The following is a 14,240-nucleotide window of genomic DNA, read 5'->3' as shown; positions in this document are numbered from 1 at the left end:
CTCTTCAAAATGTTATTTTATCTGCTTGTGTGATGGCTTGAATTGTGTCTTCCCCAAATTCACATGTTGGAGTCATGGCCCCCTGGAACTTGAGAATGTGAACTATTTTTTTATTTGGAAATGGGGTCTTTATGGAAGTAATCGAATGAAAGTGAGGTTATCAGGGTGGACGCTGATCCGACACGATCATTCACACACACAGACTCACAGAGGGAAGCCGTGTGAAGAGACACAGGCAGAAGGTGGGTGTCTACAAGCCACCTTCTAGAACAGGTCTTTCCTCCACGGCTCCCAGAAGAAACTAACTCTACTGGCACCTGACACCTTGATTTTGAACTTCTGTCCTCCAGAACTCGGAGACAAGAAAATGTTTGTTGTGTAAGGGCCCCATCCGTGGTACTTTGTTACACTACCCCAAGAAACTCACACAGCTTGGATCAGGTACTAATGCCTTTTGCTGAAGCTAGAATTTTAATTCATAACTTGATCCATGTTTTTTTTTCCATTTAGGCAAATAATCTAGGGGGACCTAAAACTGAAATTTGTTCCGTTGAAGGGATTTCTCACCAATGCAAGATGATTTTTCAAAACAACCACACACGCCCAAAAGGTAATTTTGCAAGAGCAAAATCATCAGCAGTATCTCACCTGGATTCGCGAGGCGGCTACTCGTGGGTCCAAGAATCTGATAAGGGTCTACAGCAAAGAGAAAAGTGTCAAATTCCAAAGACATAGTCGTGACTGGGATGACGTCCCTGCGGGCACAGTGCTGACCCCCTTGTGTTTTCAGATTTCAGAACTGAAAACGTCCCCCATACCAAAGTCACTAGCACCATTTCCTGTACGAGATGTCACATGGGATCTGAGAGCCGTTTCTGTTGGTGGCCAAGCTCAGATTTGGCCTGGGACTCCTGACGCCCAGCCCAGTGCCCCTCCATCCCAGGATATAAATAGGGCAAACGTATGTTAAGTCCCCAGTGCCACGTTGGCTGTGTCGCTCAGAGCACGGGCAATGACAACCGGCCACTGTGTTTTGCTTGGGACTTGGCCGATTTTGCTGCACGTGGCCTGTAAGGTGACATTAGAAGAATTCATAGGTCACAAAAAAAGCAGCCGGTGTCCAAGTAGAATGTTTCTTTCCATATTTCTTGTATAGATGTTGGAAATGTTTTAACAAAACCTCGAGTCATCCTAATCAACTAGACTGATTATTTGGTCCCCATTTGATCTATGAAGCAATCGTAAAGAAGGCAGAGTAACATTAATTTTGTTCAGAAAATGACACTTTTGAGAAATAAGCTGCTCAACCTGTTCCTTCGCCAATGGACATTGAGACAATCCTGAAACATACCTAGCTGAGGACGCTGGTCTTCGGTTTTGGGCACTGTGGAAGGAGATGGCTGAGTCACTGAAAATCCGAAAATAAAAGAAAATTAGCTATATTTGACATATTTGATATATTTAATATAGTCTTTGATGCTGTCATAGCATCATTCCATCAATTACGTAAACAAATACAAACACTAAAGCAAAAAGAGATTTTTTTCAAATAACTTTAAGTTATTTGAAAAATTTATTGCACCCCACTTTTCCCAAAACTAAAAAAAAAAAAAAAAAAATTGAGATGGCTTACAACACGGATTAAAATGAATCACAGTCTAAAATTAATAGAGACACTACTAGAAAAATGAAATCAAGCAAGGGATGCTTTTAAACATGGCGAAGGGTAGGAAATCCCTCAGGATCCAATCTGTCCTCACATCCCCCATGATGTGCATTGGTGCTTGTTGAAATACATTATGTCAGTTATTTCTTTTTGTTAAGGAAGGAAGTATAACCCCAATAGAGAAAGGATGATTGCCTCTAAAGATCAGTTGCGCTTTGTTTCCAATGGGACACTTTATGTGGTGAAAGGCATAGATTAGCTACAGAAATTACTATTTACTCCAGCAAGAGTTGTCCCCTGCCTCGTGACATGCAGATTCAAGGCAGTGGGAGTCAATGTTATACCTTTCGACTGGGGCGTGGGGTGGCCGTGACCGGTCCAGGCTGATCTCCTGGGTGGTTCATAAGGTAAATCTGTAAAGACAAACAAATTGACTAAAAGACCAATAATGTATTTTTTATAACAGGTATTTTCTATGTTTTCAGTTTTGTGTTTCTTAGAATACTGTGCAGGAAAATCCAGTAATCCAAAGAAATTTTCAACCTGGATGCCGCTAGACTCGGGTTTTATTTACAAATGATAATTTTTGTACATTTTACTGATCTAACATTTTTACCCATTAATCTGAAAACCTCCACTGACAGATTCTCCCGGAGCTTGCTGCCTCTTCTAAGGGGATTTCCTATCATCAGAGGCCACGGCCACACTGGCAGTTTCTTACAATCTAATTTCTCCTACGTTCCCCCGGGAAGACCTGTATCCATCCCTTCATTATTGTGCGGACCCACCCAGAGCAGAACCTTTAATGAATCGACAAATTCTTGCTTGAGGTCTGCCCTTTGAGCCACCAAATGACTTTCCTGTTCCTTTTTCTTCCTTGAAAACAAGTACTTCCTTCTTATCCTGGGATTTGCCAGCTGCCTCTCTTGGCCACTCTTGCTTTCTCCTTATAATCTTGTCTTTTCTATGCAAATCTTATCTTTCTATGCAAATATGTACCCTTTCTTCTTCTCCAAACGAATTCAGAATTTCTCTAAAATAATTGCATGAAATAAATTGCAAGACTGAAATAGGAATGTTTCTGCAACATGTCGGCAACGATCATAAAAGCTTCAGTATATGCCGATAATTTTTTCTATATTCATAATGGATTATCATTCATCCCATAAATCTCTATGCACTTTGCATATGCAAATTTAATAACCACTTCTGCATCCTCGGTGTGAGTTCTATTGATTATGAAGACTCTAAGTCACTTTAAGTTTCTTTCAAATATATATTTCCAGAAACATTTTATGCGTGCTCAAACTGTGCATACATAAAGCTATTTCTACCTGCAATCTTATTACAGAACCATTTCGAAACTATGTTTTCTTGGATTGTTGGGTCTCAGTTCAATTCTGGGCCAACTGAAAGCCACAGCCAGATACTTCAGCAGATATTCTGCTGCCAGACACCTGGAGATGACTTCAAAACCACACTTGGAGGGCAGGGCAATGTAATTCGTCTTACGCTCTCTTTAAAGATATCATTTAACCTTATTTAAAATTGGCCATTTGGTGGGTCAGTCTTCAAAAAGCTGGACTATGTTGCAGAAGATACATCTCCTCTTATTTTCATATCCCAAAGAGAATAGCAATGAGATGCAACGTGAAATGCAACACAGAATTTCTGTAATTTATTTGGTGTTTGGCTACAAGTATGTCGCCCAGTGTGGTCGGTGAAACCCTACCCCCCAGAGCTCTGGTTGAGTCAGATCATTTTTCTTTTTAAACTGTGCCGTTGCTCACCACTCCCCGTCGGCTGGCACTTTTGCGTTTGGGGGCCACCCACCTTTCCCACCCAGCTCTTCAAAGTCTCACTTTTCTGGTGTTGGGACTATGCATGGGCAGAAAATTTCTTTTATTTTTTTTAATTTTATTTTATTAGTTTCAAGTATACAATACACTGGTCAGACATTTATATAGTTTATAAAATGATCCCCCTGATTGCTCTTTCTCTCCGCTGGTCCTCAACTCAGCCATTGCCTTAATGCTGACTCCATTCCCTACGCCGTGCTCCCCATCCCCGTGACCATCTACCAACTACTAATTTGTACTTTTTTTAACCCTTCACCCCATTCTCCCAGCTCCCCAAAACCCCTCCCCTCTGGCCATCCCTAGATTGGCTTCTATATTTATGAATCTGTTTTTGATTACTTTGTTCTTTTCGTGTCTTAGATTCTGCATGTAAGTGAAATCATATGCTATTTATCTTTCTCTGTCTGACTAATTTCGATTTAGGTTTCTGGGAGCACTTTGCGTATGGATTCTCATCCAGTTGCATTTTGTCTGAAAATGGTTAGCCAGAGGTTCAATTTGAGAACTGTCGCAGAATGAAAAATCCACCAGCAAGGCAATCATAACAGCATCAAGCCCAATTCAGGAGCTGACAGGCCCATCAACAAGGGATTTCTGTTTATCAGATGAAAAAGCAAGATAATACAGAAATACATTCTAGATTCTTGTTTCTCAGTGTGTGGTTCCCAGACCTGGGAACGTCTGGGAGCCTGTCAGAGACTCAGAATCTCGCTCCAATATGCCGAATCAGAATCTGCGTTTTAACAAGATGCCAGGCGACTTGGGTGGATGCTGACCTTTGAGAAAGCCTGTTCTAGACGATTTCCACTGCTCTTTTCTAGAAATCTTTGTTCCTATAGATAATGAGTTCAGAAATACTGGGTGTGTCAATACAGAGAAATGTGTGCAAAGAGTTCCAGACTGAATGGTTTTACCTGAGGTACCACTAATGGAATTAATGGCAAGTGTCAGTAGGTTAGTCCGCTACTATTTTAAACACAAAAAAAGATTGCTCATAAAACAGGACTGGAAAAAATTAAACACCAAACTACTAATAGAAAAATATTTTGAAACTCTCCTCTCATAAAATCCTTCTTAGGGTGTAGAGCCATGTCCCATCCTTCTCTGAAAATAAGTCAGAACCTAAATAACACCAAGTCTGATTTTTAGCCCACATCTGAGATGTTACATGAACAATGACTAACATGTTCACAAACATATTGCCAGAGAAGATAAGCAGGCGTTTGTTTTCGTTCATAAAATTCTGGTCCAGTACTTCCTTATCAGCTGCCGATCACATGCTGTGGGCACCGAGCCCCCTCCTGTGGGAGGTGACATAGGAGCTGCCAAACTCAGCCTTGCTGAGACAGGAGACAACCAGCAGTAACCCCACCGGCAGCTCCCCTCAAGACAGAGCCAGTGTAAGTCCCCCTATTGGCTGCTTGAAAAATTATTACTCCACATATGTTTGCTATTTGTCTCTTCTTGATAGATCAGAGGACTCTTCATAAGGATATATTTCACATCTAATTTTTAGTGGCCATTTCCATACACTCTCCATTTCTCTTCTACCTTCATCCTCAAGGTAATTAAATCATATGCTGGGCAGAAGTTCCTGTGTTGGGGAAGGTGGATTTCTGGCATAGGTCTTGCTATTGTCTTTTCTGTAAAAGACTGTATTTAAAAACAAGATTTTATAAAAGCTATTTTAATAGGCAGCTGAGGGTTACATAGGCAGATCTATGTGCCATGATCCAGACCCCAAAACATGAAGCTACAAATGGAGAGTTTGACTGGCATTGTCTCCTCTACACCAGGACCTTCATTCACTGACGGGGAGCTGGGATCAGTCCTTGATTCTGAATGAGACGCCTCCCCACACCGGCCCCCTCCCGAGACAGCAGCGAATCAAGATGACATCCTCACTGCCCTTCCTGCAGAACTAAGGTCACCAAGTTTTATATTCTCCTTTCTCGAGCTTACTGAAAAAAAAGCCCTCTAGCCTTCTTGACGTCCACCGACCCACTTTACTTTTTAAAGGGCCAGAACTGAAATCATGGGAGAGTCACGCTCACTCTGTAGGGTCCATGCCGTGTTTACAAAGCAACTCCGGAGGTCCCTGGCTGGGCCGAATGGGAAAGGATGAGTCTTGCCTGCTCTCGATGAACTTGGATGCTAGTGGCAAAGACACAAGGACCGAGAGGGGTTGCCCAGAACCAGTCTACAAACCACTGCTTAATGGAAGGAAGTGTTAGCGTCGACCGTAACACAATTAAGTAGTTCTCCCCTTTTTTCTCCAGATCTTCCTAAAGTCTTCCAATATCCTCTATCAGACGTGGAGGTCTGGGAGCCCCTTCTCGCCTAGGTCTGCAGATCTCTGTGGTTGTATTATAGTCGGCGGAAAGCAAGGAATGCGTGCTTAGCCTTTTGTTAATAGAGAGGCTTTAGATAGCGCCTACCCGAGGGGTGAGTGCATTCGCTGCACTGTGTCCCTAGCACGGGTGACACTAAATGGCACTGAGTTGTAAACTCCAGCGGAAGAACACATTAAGATTCCCAGAAACCCTTGGAGAGCAGCATCCGAAAATTCAAAGTCAAGGCTACACTTTCGGGCTGAACTCTCCAGTCTCTTGATACTATCTAGATGCGTATCATGATGCATGGGTTGCCATGGCGATGGAGGAGGGGAGGATGGGGTTGCACAGTGTCCTCCTTGGCGCGCACCAGAGCTTTCGCATAAACCGCTCTTAAGATGGCAGGCAGGGTGGGGTGGCACATCACAAGGTCAAAAACCAGTCTGCAAGTTTCTGTGAGTCAGACTTGTCTCTGTTTGTGCTACTTGAGACCTCAAGGGGCCATGGCTCTGGGCGTGTGTTTAGCAAAGGAGGAGGGTGCTTACAAGGAAAACAGAGAAACGGTTTCTGACAGCAATAACTGACGGCATGAGAAACACGTGAAACACCATAAAATAATGATCATCACTAACAGAACGTAAAGCGATATGCCTATGTGCTAACACTTCATAAAAGCAGAGGAGAGATTGACCTAAATGCTAATTTATAACAAAGGGATCATGAAAGAGGGTACATTTTGAATCAGGACAATTCTGGAAAAGCAAATAGGAACACGGATGGGAAGAGAAGGGGTGAGCATGAACAAAGGAGTAAGTGTGGTTATCTGTTAGATCCCTAAACAGCCTTGGCCAACTATGGGGTGAAATCGAAATGACACAGCAGCCTGACAAGGCAAGCGTGAAGGGGACTCTGGGGTGGTTGATGTATCTGGGAGGTCCGTCCGCACAAAGAGGAAAAGGCGTCTTGGGGGCAGTAGACAGGGCTGGGCTACTCGACGCAGGAAGGAAGGGAGGGATGTGGGGTGGGAAGTATGGTGACAGAGCACTAGGAAGCGAGACTCGGCAGGATGACACGGGTAGGTGGGAGAAGCCCTCTGTTCCCATAAATGTGGGAGTCGAGAAACGGAGTGGACGTGAAGGTCATGACCCAGCCAACCAAGACTGCAGGGGACATGAACTTGGATCTCTATCCATCCCCAAGAGCTCTAGGACCTCTCCCAAAGAAAGAGTCCACGATCACCTCTCCGGAGAGTGGTCAGATGCTCACTGATCATAGCGACAGTCGGATTCACAGTGACCCCCCCCACCCACCTACCCCAGTGACTCGGCAGCCTTGGGAATGGGTGTGGCAAGACCACACCCTCCGAGCCATCCCAATGTTCTCCATTTGCGCTGTTATAGGCTGACCCACTCGCAAAACCATTGCTTCAAGGCTGATCACTGCTCTATCCAACGTGTGTAAGTAATTGTCTTCTCCAAGGTCAAAGCCCTGAATCTAGCTTACAGCAGATAGTTTCCTGGCTTGTTCTGCCTACTTCAAACTCCTTATAACTCAGACACCAATATCGGCATCTCCTTTCGTTATCATAGCGGCAGCCATCAAAACAGGCTCTTTTTGACATAAATTGAGTCTCAGAAACATACCTTACTGACGATAGAAATATGGAGGTGTGATCTCTTCCAGGTCACACACAAACGATGGCCCAAGGAAGAACGTTCTCAGAGCCACATCGGGCGCATCTGAGTTTGCCGCCCTGGACTTTCTCTCAGCTGACACACAGAGATGGTGACCTAGCCTTCACCCTCCCAGCCACGCTCCTCTCAAAACCCTGGACGGGCCAGATCTTCCAAATCCACCGTATCCTAAAATACGACAAAAAAATGCAGCTCCAGGATCCACTGCTCTATCTCTGTAGCCACAGACAGCCCCCGCCGGCTGCTCTGACCACTGGACAATGCCAGCTCATTTGGCCAACGTCATGGTGTTTTGACTCAACTCAACACTAGCTCACAATTCCTGGCGTTTATAACTCAGTCAGAGGCATCTACGAGATAGCTTCAAGCAAGCAAGCAAACAAACGAACGAATAAACCCTGACCGAATGTTTTACAGATAGCTTTTATTGTTTTAAGTATGGATGGAAATGTTTTTAAAATGCTCACGAAAATGATTTTGTGATTTTCTTACACTCCCTATGTTTCCCCCAGGATGCAGTTTCTAGTGACAAACTCAGAACGCTCTAGAGCTTGAGTACAACGTGCATTTCCAGTTTCCATCCTCAACACACACAGTGGGTTTCTATAGGGCCAGTCTAGTTGACTCTGAACCCTGGGTCTTGTCTAAGATTCAATGGCCCGTGACATCTCTCACATGACAGTTAAGGAAGCACGTTGGCTAAGCCGTCCCTCCATGCTTCTTATGACCAGGGCAGCAAGTATTTTCTCTAGGGTTAGAGGAGAGAAAATCGCCAGCCTGAAGTCGCCACGGCAGACCCAGGGCAGGGTCTGGGTGAGAACAACGCCGAGCAGTGTCTTCGTTCATGCCGTTTAGCTCACTGCCGCGCCCCCACCCCCACCCCCGTCCTTCTCACTGGAAAGAAACAGTAGCGCCAAGCTTAGGGCCTCGGACCAGTTCCACCTGAGACTCACAGAGCCCGGACTTGTGCGCAGGTCAAGGGCAACAGCCTGGGTCTGAGGAGACGTGAGCTCTAGATGATGTGTGGATACGGAAGAACCGGCCCACATCCCCGAATCGTGTTTGCTCAGCGGTGAGCTGGCATAACAACCCTTAGGTTCTGGGGCTAGGGTACATCTGGCGACGGGGCAGACGGCTCAGGCCTGCTGTCCCTTGTCTGGAAGGTCCTCCCCACCCACACCTGGCAAATACGCACCCCTCCCCGGGCGTCTGTCTGTCTGGACCTCCCTCCTTTCGTGGAGGGCAAACTTTTCTTCCTGATCCTTCGGCGTCTGTGGCTGGAGGTTGAGCCTCTAGCCGCGCTCTAAGTGTCAGACCAGCATTTCTGGGCCCACGCTCCAGTGCGCGTCTGCCTCCCTGCAGCCCTGCAGATGGGGCACTGCTGCGTGGCCTCTGTCTGCTCTGCGTGCTTCCACTGGAGCATCTGGCTCACCCTGCACGTGGGCCTGTGAGCGCGCGTCCCTGGCACCCGCCGTGACGGGCTCAGCTCGAGGGGATGCTCCACGCACACCTGAGGAATGAACCACTGGACAATGCCAGCTCATTGTCCAGTGGTTCATTCCGAAGCCTGGTTCATCTTTGCATTCGTGGAACCCAACACCGTGCTCGGCACTAACAGGCACTTGAGACATATATATTTTTTTTTTCGTGAATGACATGGAAATGAATCACCTGCATCTTTCAGTCCCTGGGAAAGATGTAAAGTAAGGGTCGGAGGGAAGCGCCGTCTAGGAATGGGGTGCTCGTGTTCGGGGGCTCCTCTCGTTTTGTGCCTCTCCCCCGAGGAGGGACAGGTTACACGCAAGTCCTTCGACTGACTCAAAAGCGAACGGACCCCTGATCGCTGGGCGTCCAGGGCGCCGCCTTGCCCGCCTGACTTTCGGAGCAGCTAGCTGAGGGGCTGATCTGCTTTGAATGCCGCAGTTCGGGGGCCGTGAGTGTGATCTCTGAATACAACAACAGTCTGACTGAATTTAGGCTCCAGACCCACAGAGGCAGAAATAAGACCGTTTAGGACTCGCTTCGGCGCCAGGACCGGCTCTCTTGGTGTCACGTGACTTAGGTCACGGCTCTCACGGGCCATCCTGGGGTGTCTCTCAGTGAACAGATCACACAGGGGTGTTTTCGTACCTGGCCTAGTTGTAATTCTTTGCGTAGCTTCAGGATATACTGAAGTATTTGGGAAAATAAAAGCTCCACCCCCTGCAGACAAAAGGAAAGACAAAACAAGTGAAGGTCTTCGGTCGTGGTGGTTGGTCCAGCTCAGCAACACTGCCCAGTCCAGGTCGCCCGTGACAACAAAGGGGGGTGGCCTGCTCGAACCCGCCGACCAGATTCCGGGAGGAATGGACGACACGCGGGTCAGAACAGGTTCTGGACAAGGAAGCAGACCGGAAGCCCGGCTGAGCCCCACTGGTTACAAGGTGCCCTGGGTCTTGATGTCACCGCTTCCGGCTGAGATCCGTCTTTCTGTCCCTTACCACGGGCCCAGCAATCCCGCTTTATTAAAAAAATTCTACGGTTGTGTGTTTTCATTTTGAAATTGCACGAAAAACCCGTAAAACCTTTTACAGAGCCCTCAGAAAGTAGTACCGAAGAATTGTTAAGTATTTTGCCAAAGACTCTATGGATCCGATTCAAAACTAATTCGCGACTCTGTTCAAACACAGGCTTCTCTTTCTCTGTCGATCAGCGCTCGTGCGTGAGCAGACAAACGCTCCCTGTTTGCAGTTCAGTCCCTTTGGGATGGGTTGTCCTGTCCGTTGATTGCTTCTACGTTTAACAACAACAAAAGTAATAAAATCAGAGCTTTCTTGAAACTTTCGCTCGCTGTTTAAAATGGTTTTAAACGACCATGAAATTATCAGAAACTATGTGTAGCTCAAAGGTGTTTCCTAAGAGGGGGAAATGACTTTGTCTCAGTTATTTGTTATTTCTGGCCTCAAGGTCATTAATAAGCTAATGCGTGTAAACCTACGCTGAAAAAATACACCACCAACTCAAAGCGCTTTTCTTCCTTTCTTTCTTTCTTTCTTTTTTTTTAACTTTAAATTAAAAGCACAATGGTCTGAATACCGAGGATCAAGAGCAACAAGCAATTTCATTGTGATCCTCAAACCTGGAGGCCCTCACATCGTGCATTTGGAAACCAAACGGCAAACACGTGGAACGCTGCTGTATTTCTACGTGAGGGCTGGCCGTGAGCTGGCTGGCTTGCTGACGAGGGGGTAGCCTAAGCCTTGCCGGCACGTGGTGGTTGATCCCTAGCCTGAGCAGTGGCAGAGGGTCCCCTGCAGGCTGAGAGAGAGGGCGAGCACCCTGTGGCCATGCTTCTGCAGCTGTCACCATCGGGAGGGAGAAAGTGGATGCCAACCACAAGCACATTCTTCTGCAGAAAGCCCGGCCTCTACCCTCAGCCTCGACTGTGAGGGGAGGGACGGAGGTTAGGCAGGGTGAAGCACTACGTTAGACTACGAGGCTCAGGCAAAAATAATAAACATACAAATCGTAGACTCATGGTTAGAGGTGGAACAGCAGGATTTGGTTAGTAACTCATTTCGCATCCTCCCAAATTATAATGCTGCTTCCCCTTCAACAAAAGCTCAGAGTGACTGACATGACGACGTTCGTCCCCCTCCCCTGCCTTTTGCAAACGTACAGTCTGCGAGAAGATTAACGTCAAGACGAGTCAAGCGGCCTAGGACTCTACCCGAAAGGGAAAAAAAATAACACTCCTGCTGTTCTTAGTCAATGTTCCTTTAAGAATAAAAATGGGGGGAGGGGGCGGGGGGAAGAAATAGAAAAAGGAAAAGAAAAACAGGAGCATGTTCAGGGCCCCTTCATCCCGAACATGCTCCTAGACTGTACGGTCAGCACGCCGCGTCTCCAGGGACGAGCACCAGCAGGTTGTAATCTAGCAGATGTGAGCTGAGGACGTGGCTAAAGGTAATTCTGCACATCTGGTTCAAAAGGATCCTTTGTCAGGCGGCCGGGCGGCGTCGGGGGGAAGCGGGGGGCAGGGCAGAAACCGAAGGGCGCCCCCCGCCTTGGGGCCGTGGGACCTCGGCACAGAGCCGCCTACACATCGACAGCCCTCAACCGTCCAGCTCTGCCGCCTGCCTTCCCGCCGCACTGGGCATCCCGCGTTCCACCTCTAACGCATGCAGCCTGCGCCCGGCGCCGGCTCGTCCTGGGGGAGGGGCGGGGCCAGCATTACCTGTGTTTCTAGCATGCATTAACCGTGGAGAGTTTTGTAAGGCTTTATCAACATCATCTGAAGTCAAATGTGGAAGAGGAGCTAGAAAACAAAACGAACAGCAACATCGAAATGAAAACGAGAGAGAGGGGGTCACTTTTCTTAAAAAAAAAAAGAGAAAGAGAGAGAGAGAGAGAGAGAGAAACGCCCCCCGCCCCCACCCTGACATCGCAGGGCTGCTGCGGACCCTCTGCATGGCCCCGCCGCGTGTTAGCGTGTTAAGACCGAGACGGGCCCGTGTTTAATTCAGGGGGTCAGTGGCTGGGATGCCAGGCAAAGCGTTTACACCAGAGTCCCCACCGCCCCCCGCTCACACGCTCTCTACTCTCTCCTTCTGACCATGCTCGACGTTTGAACAATGAAAGCATGCAGCAGACTCCGTGGATTCATGCCTCTAACCGCCAGTGTGTGCCATCCCCACTCTGTCCGGTTAAGCCACGTGTCATGAGAACAGGTGAAGAGGTCCCTCACTTTGTGCTCGAGTGGGGTGAAGGGGGGCTTGGCTCCGCTGCAGGGGACACACACCCGTCCTCCCCACCCGGTGGCAGCCCCTCCGTGGCGTGTCTGCTTCATCTGGGGCACCACGGAGACGAGACACCATGTGACCAGATAAGGCTTCCTTTCCCTTTGATGTGTGATCTCTCAGAGGCCGAGCGGGACCCTGGAGGAGGCAGCCGAAAGCTAAAGTGACTTCGGCTTCTCATAAGAGTGCTACTTCTCACACGCGTTCACCTAAGGCGTCACCTTCGAAGTGTCTAGTTCTCTCAGGTCCGAAGTGGGAACTGGGGTAGGGCAGAGAGAGGCCGTCGGCAAGCGGGGCCGAGCCCTCTGCAGCCGGGGTTCCCGAGAACCGCGCCACAGGGACCCGTGTGCTGAGAGGGGCCATTCTTACTCTCTCTGAGGTAGTGGAGGTGGGACAGGAGGATGTCGGCATTGTAGCTCGGCGTGAGCCTCTGGAAGTCGTCTTTGCTCATCTTGCACAGCTCCTTCCCGTCGATGTTCTGGAACAGCAAGACGTCGACGTCCGGGAGGCCGTATTCTTTCACCGCCCACTCCAGCCACTGCCGGACGTGGTCCGTACTCCACAGCGTGGGATCTGAAAGGGGAGAGGGGAACAGATTCCGTCAACTCCTCAAGACAAGAGTCCCAGGGCACGGTCAGACCTGGGGGGACTTCCGGCCAGCCCCGCCTTCCAGAAGAAGCACAGCCTCGGGCCAGACTCAGCGGCTGGTCAAGGCGACACCACGCGACTCACACACACGGAGCATCGTCTTTCAGCTGAATTGTTCGGGAAGCTCAGGGTTATTCACTCCCCTGACCCTTCTGTCGCTCAAACTTTCCCGTAAGGACGGGGTGGGGTTCTCCCCCCGGCCCCCATTTTTTTTAATTTTAATTTATTCACTTAAAAACAAATATAAATAAATGGAAACTTTCTTTAGGAAAGTACTGGTATCTTTATGGGAAATTAAGAGCAACACACATCAGGAAGAACCTAATTACGGGTTACCACACACACACAAAAAATAGTTTTTATACAAAGTACTGAAAAGTACTGACCAGAGAATTGGGGAAGAAAAGCATACACAAGGCAAAACGCTAGTTCCTCGCATGCACCCGCGTTTCTGGCGAGCTGTCCGTTACAAGCTTTTCCTGTAGGGAGCTTGGCTTTGCAACTACCTCACACCTGCAGGAGCGAGGCGGGCCGCGTGAGTCGCATTCCACAGCTGGGGCACACAAACACCCCACAGGATGCAGGCATGTCACCACGCTCCGCCGCACGTGCGGAGGGGACCCCAGCAGGATGAGGAGGGCAGGGCCCTGGGGAGAAGGAGCAGGCGATCTCCAACGGAAACATAAGCCAGGGGGTATTCAGGGCACCCCACTGGCAGACAGGTCCTCCCCCGGGTCCTTGAACACAGAGACAGACACCTGGGCAGGGGGCAGGAGCCAAGAATTGTGACATCAGGGTATGAACTCGTGGCAGCCTCCAGAGGCTGCTTCTCCTTTCTGTGTGTCTGTCTTACGTGTAAAATGAGAGCCTTGACCTTGGTCTCTGGACAGGCCCTGAGGGGTCAGGTGCCAAGATGCCCTGCTCACAGGGAGTGAAGAATGCTGGTATGGGAATCGATCATCCTTTTGAATCACTTTTTAGCTAATCGCTTTAGAACTTTGTTGGGTCTTGTTTCGGGCTGTTCATGAATGAGGCACGTCATGTGCTGTTTGAAGTTTGCGAAGCAAATGCCAATAACAGTGAGAAAGAACCAGACGGTTAGTTTCGCTACCGAAGTCCCCTCCGCTCCCCCCCGTCCCTCCCCCTCCTTTCCTTCTGTTTCCTCCTCTTTCCCTCCCTTCTTTCATCTTTTTAAAACTTAAATTTATTAGGGTAACATTAACCACATCGTGTACGTTTCGGGTGCAGAGTTCTACGACCCA

General features: G+C 48.3%; 1 protein-coding gene across 1 annotated transcript in view; it reads right to left on the bottom strand.

Moving 5' to 3' along the window:
- Positions 1-14,240, bottom strand: part of ERG (ERG, ETS transcription factor) — a gene marked incomplete at its 3' end in the record, with an annotated part of 176,045 nt that overhangs the window by 8,564 nt on the left and 153,241 nt on the right. Inside the window, exons 5-10 of the mRNA XM_023523023.1 lie at positions 12,700-12,903; positions 11,769-11,849; positions 9,683-9,754; positions 2,011-2,079; positions 1,352-1,408; positions 649-696 (exon numbers count right to left, since the gene is read on the bottom strand). Coding sequence (XP_023378791.1) covers positions 649-696; positions 1,352-1,408; positions 2,011-2,079; positions 9,683-9,754; positions 11,769-11,849; positions 12,700-12,903 — 531 coding nt within the window. The remainder of the gene's footprint in view (positions 1-648; positions 697-1,351; positions 1,409-2,010; positions 2,080-9,682; positions 9,755-11,768; positions 11,850-12,699; positions 12,904-14,240) is intronic.

Source organism: Pteropus vampyrus, unplaced genomic scaffold, assembly GCF_000151845.1.
Source record: "Pteropus vampyrus isolate Shadow unplaced genomic scaffold, Pvam_2.0 Scaffold372, whole genome shotgun sequence".
Taxonomy (NCBI): Eukaryota; Metazoa; Chordata; class Mammalia; order Chiroptera; family Pteropodidae; genus Pteropus; species Pteropus vampyrus.
This window is presented reverse-complemented; position numbering and strand designations above follow the sequence as displayed.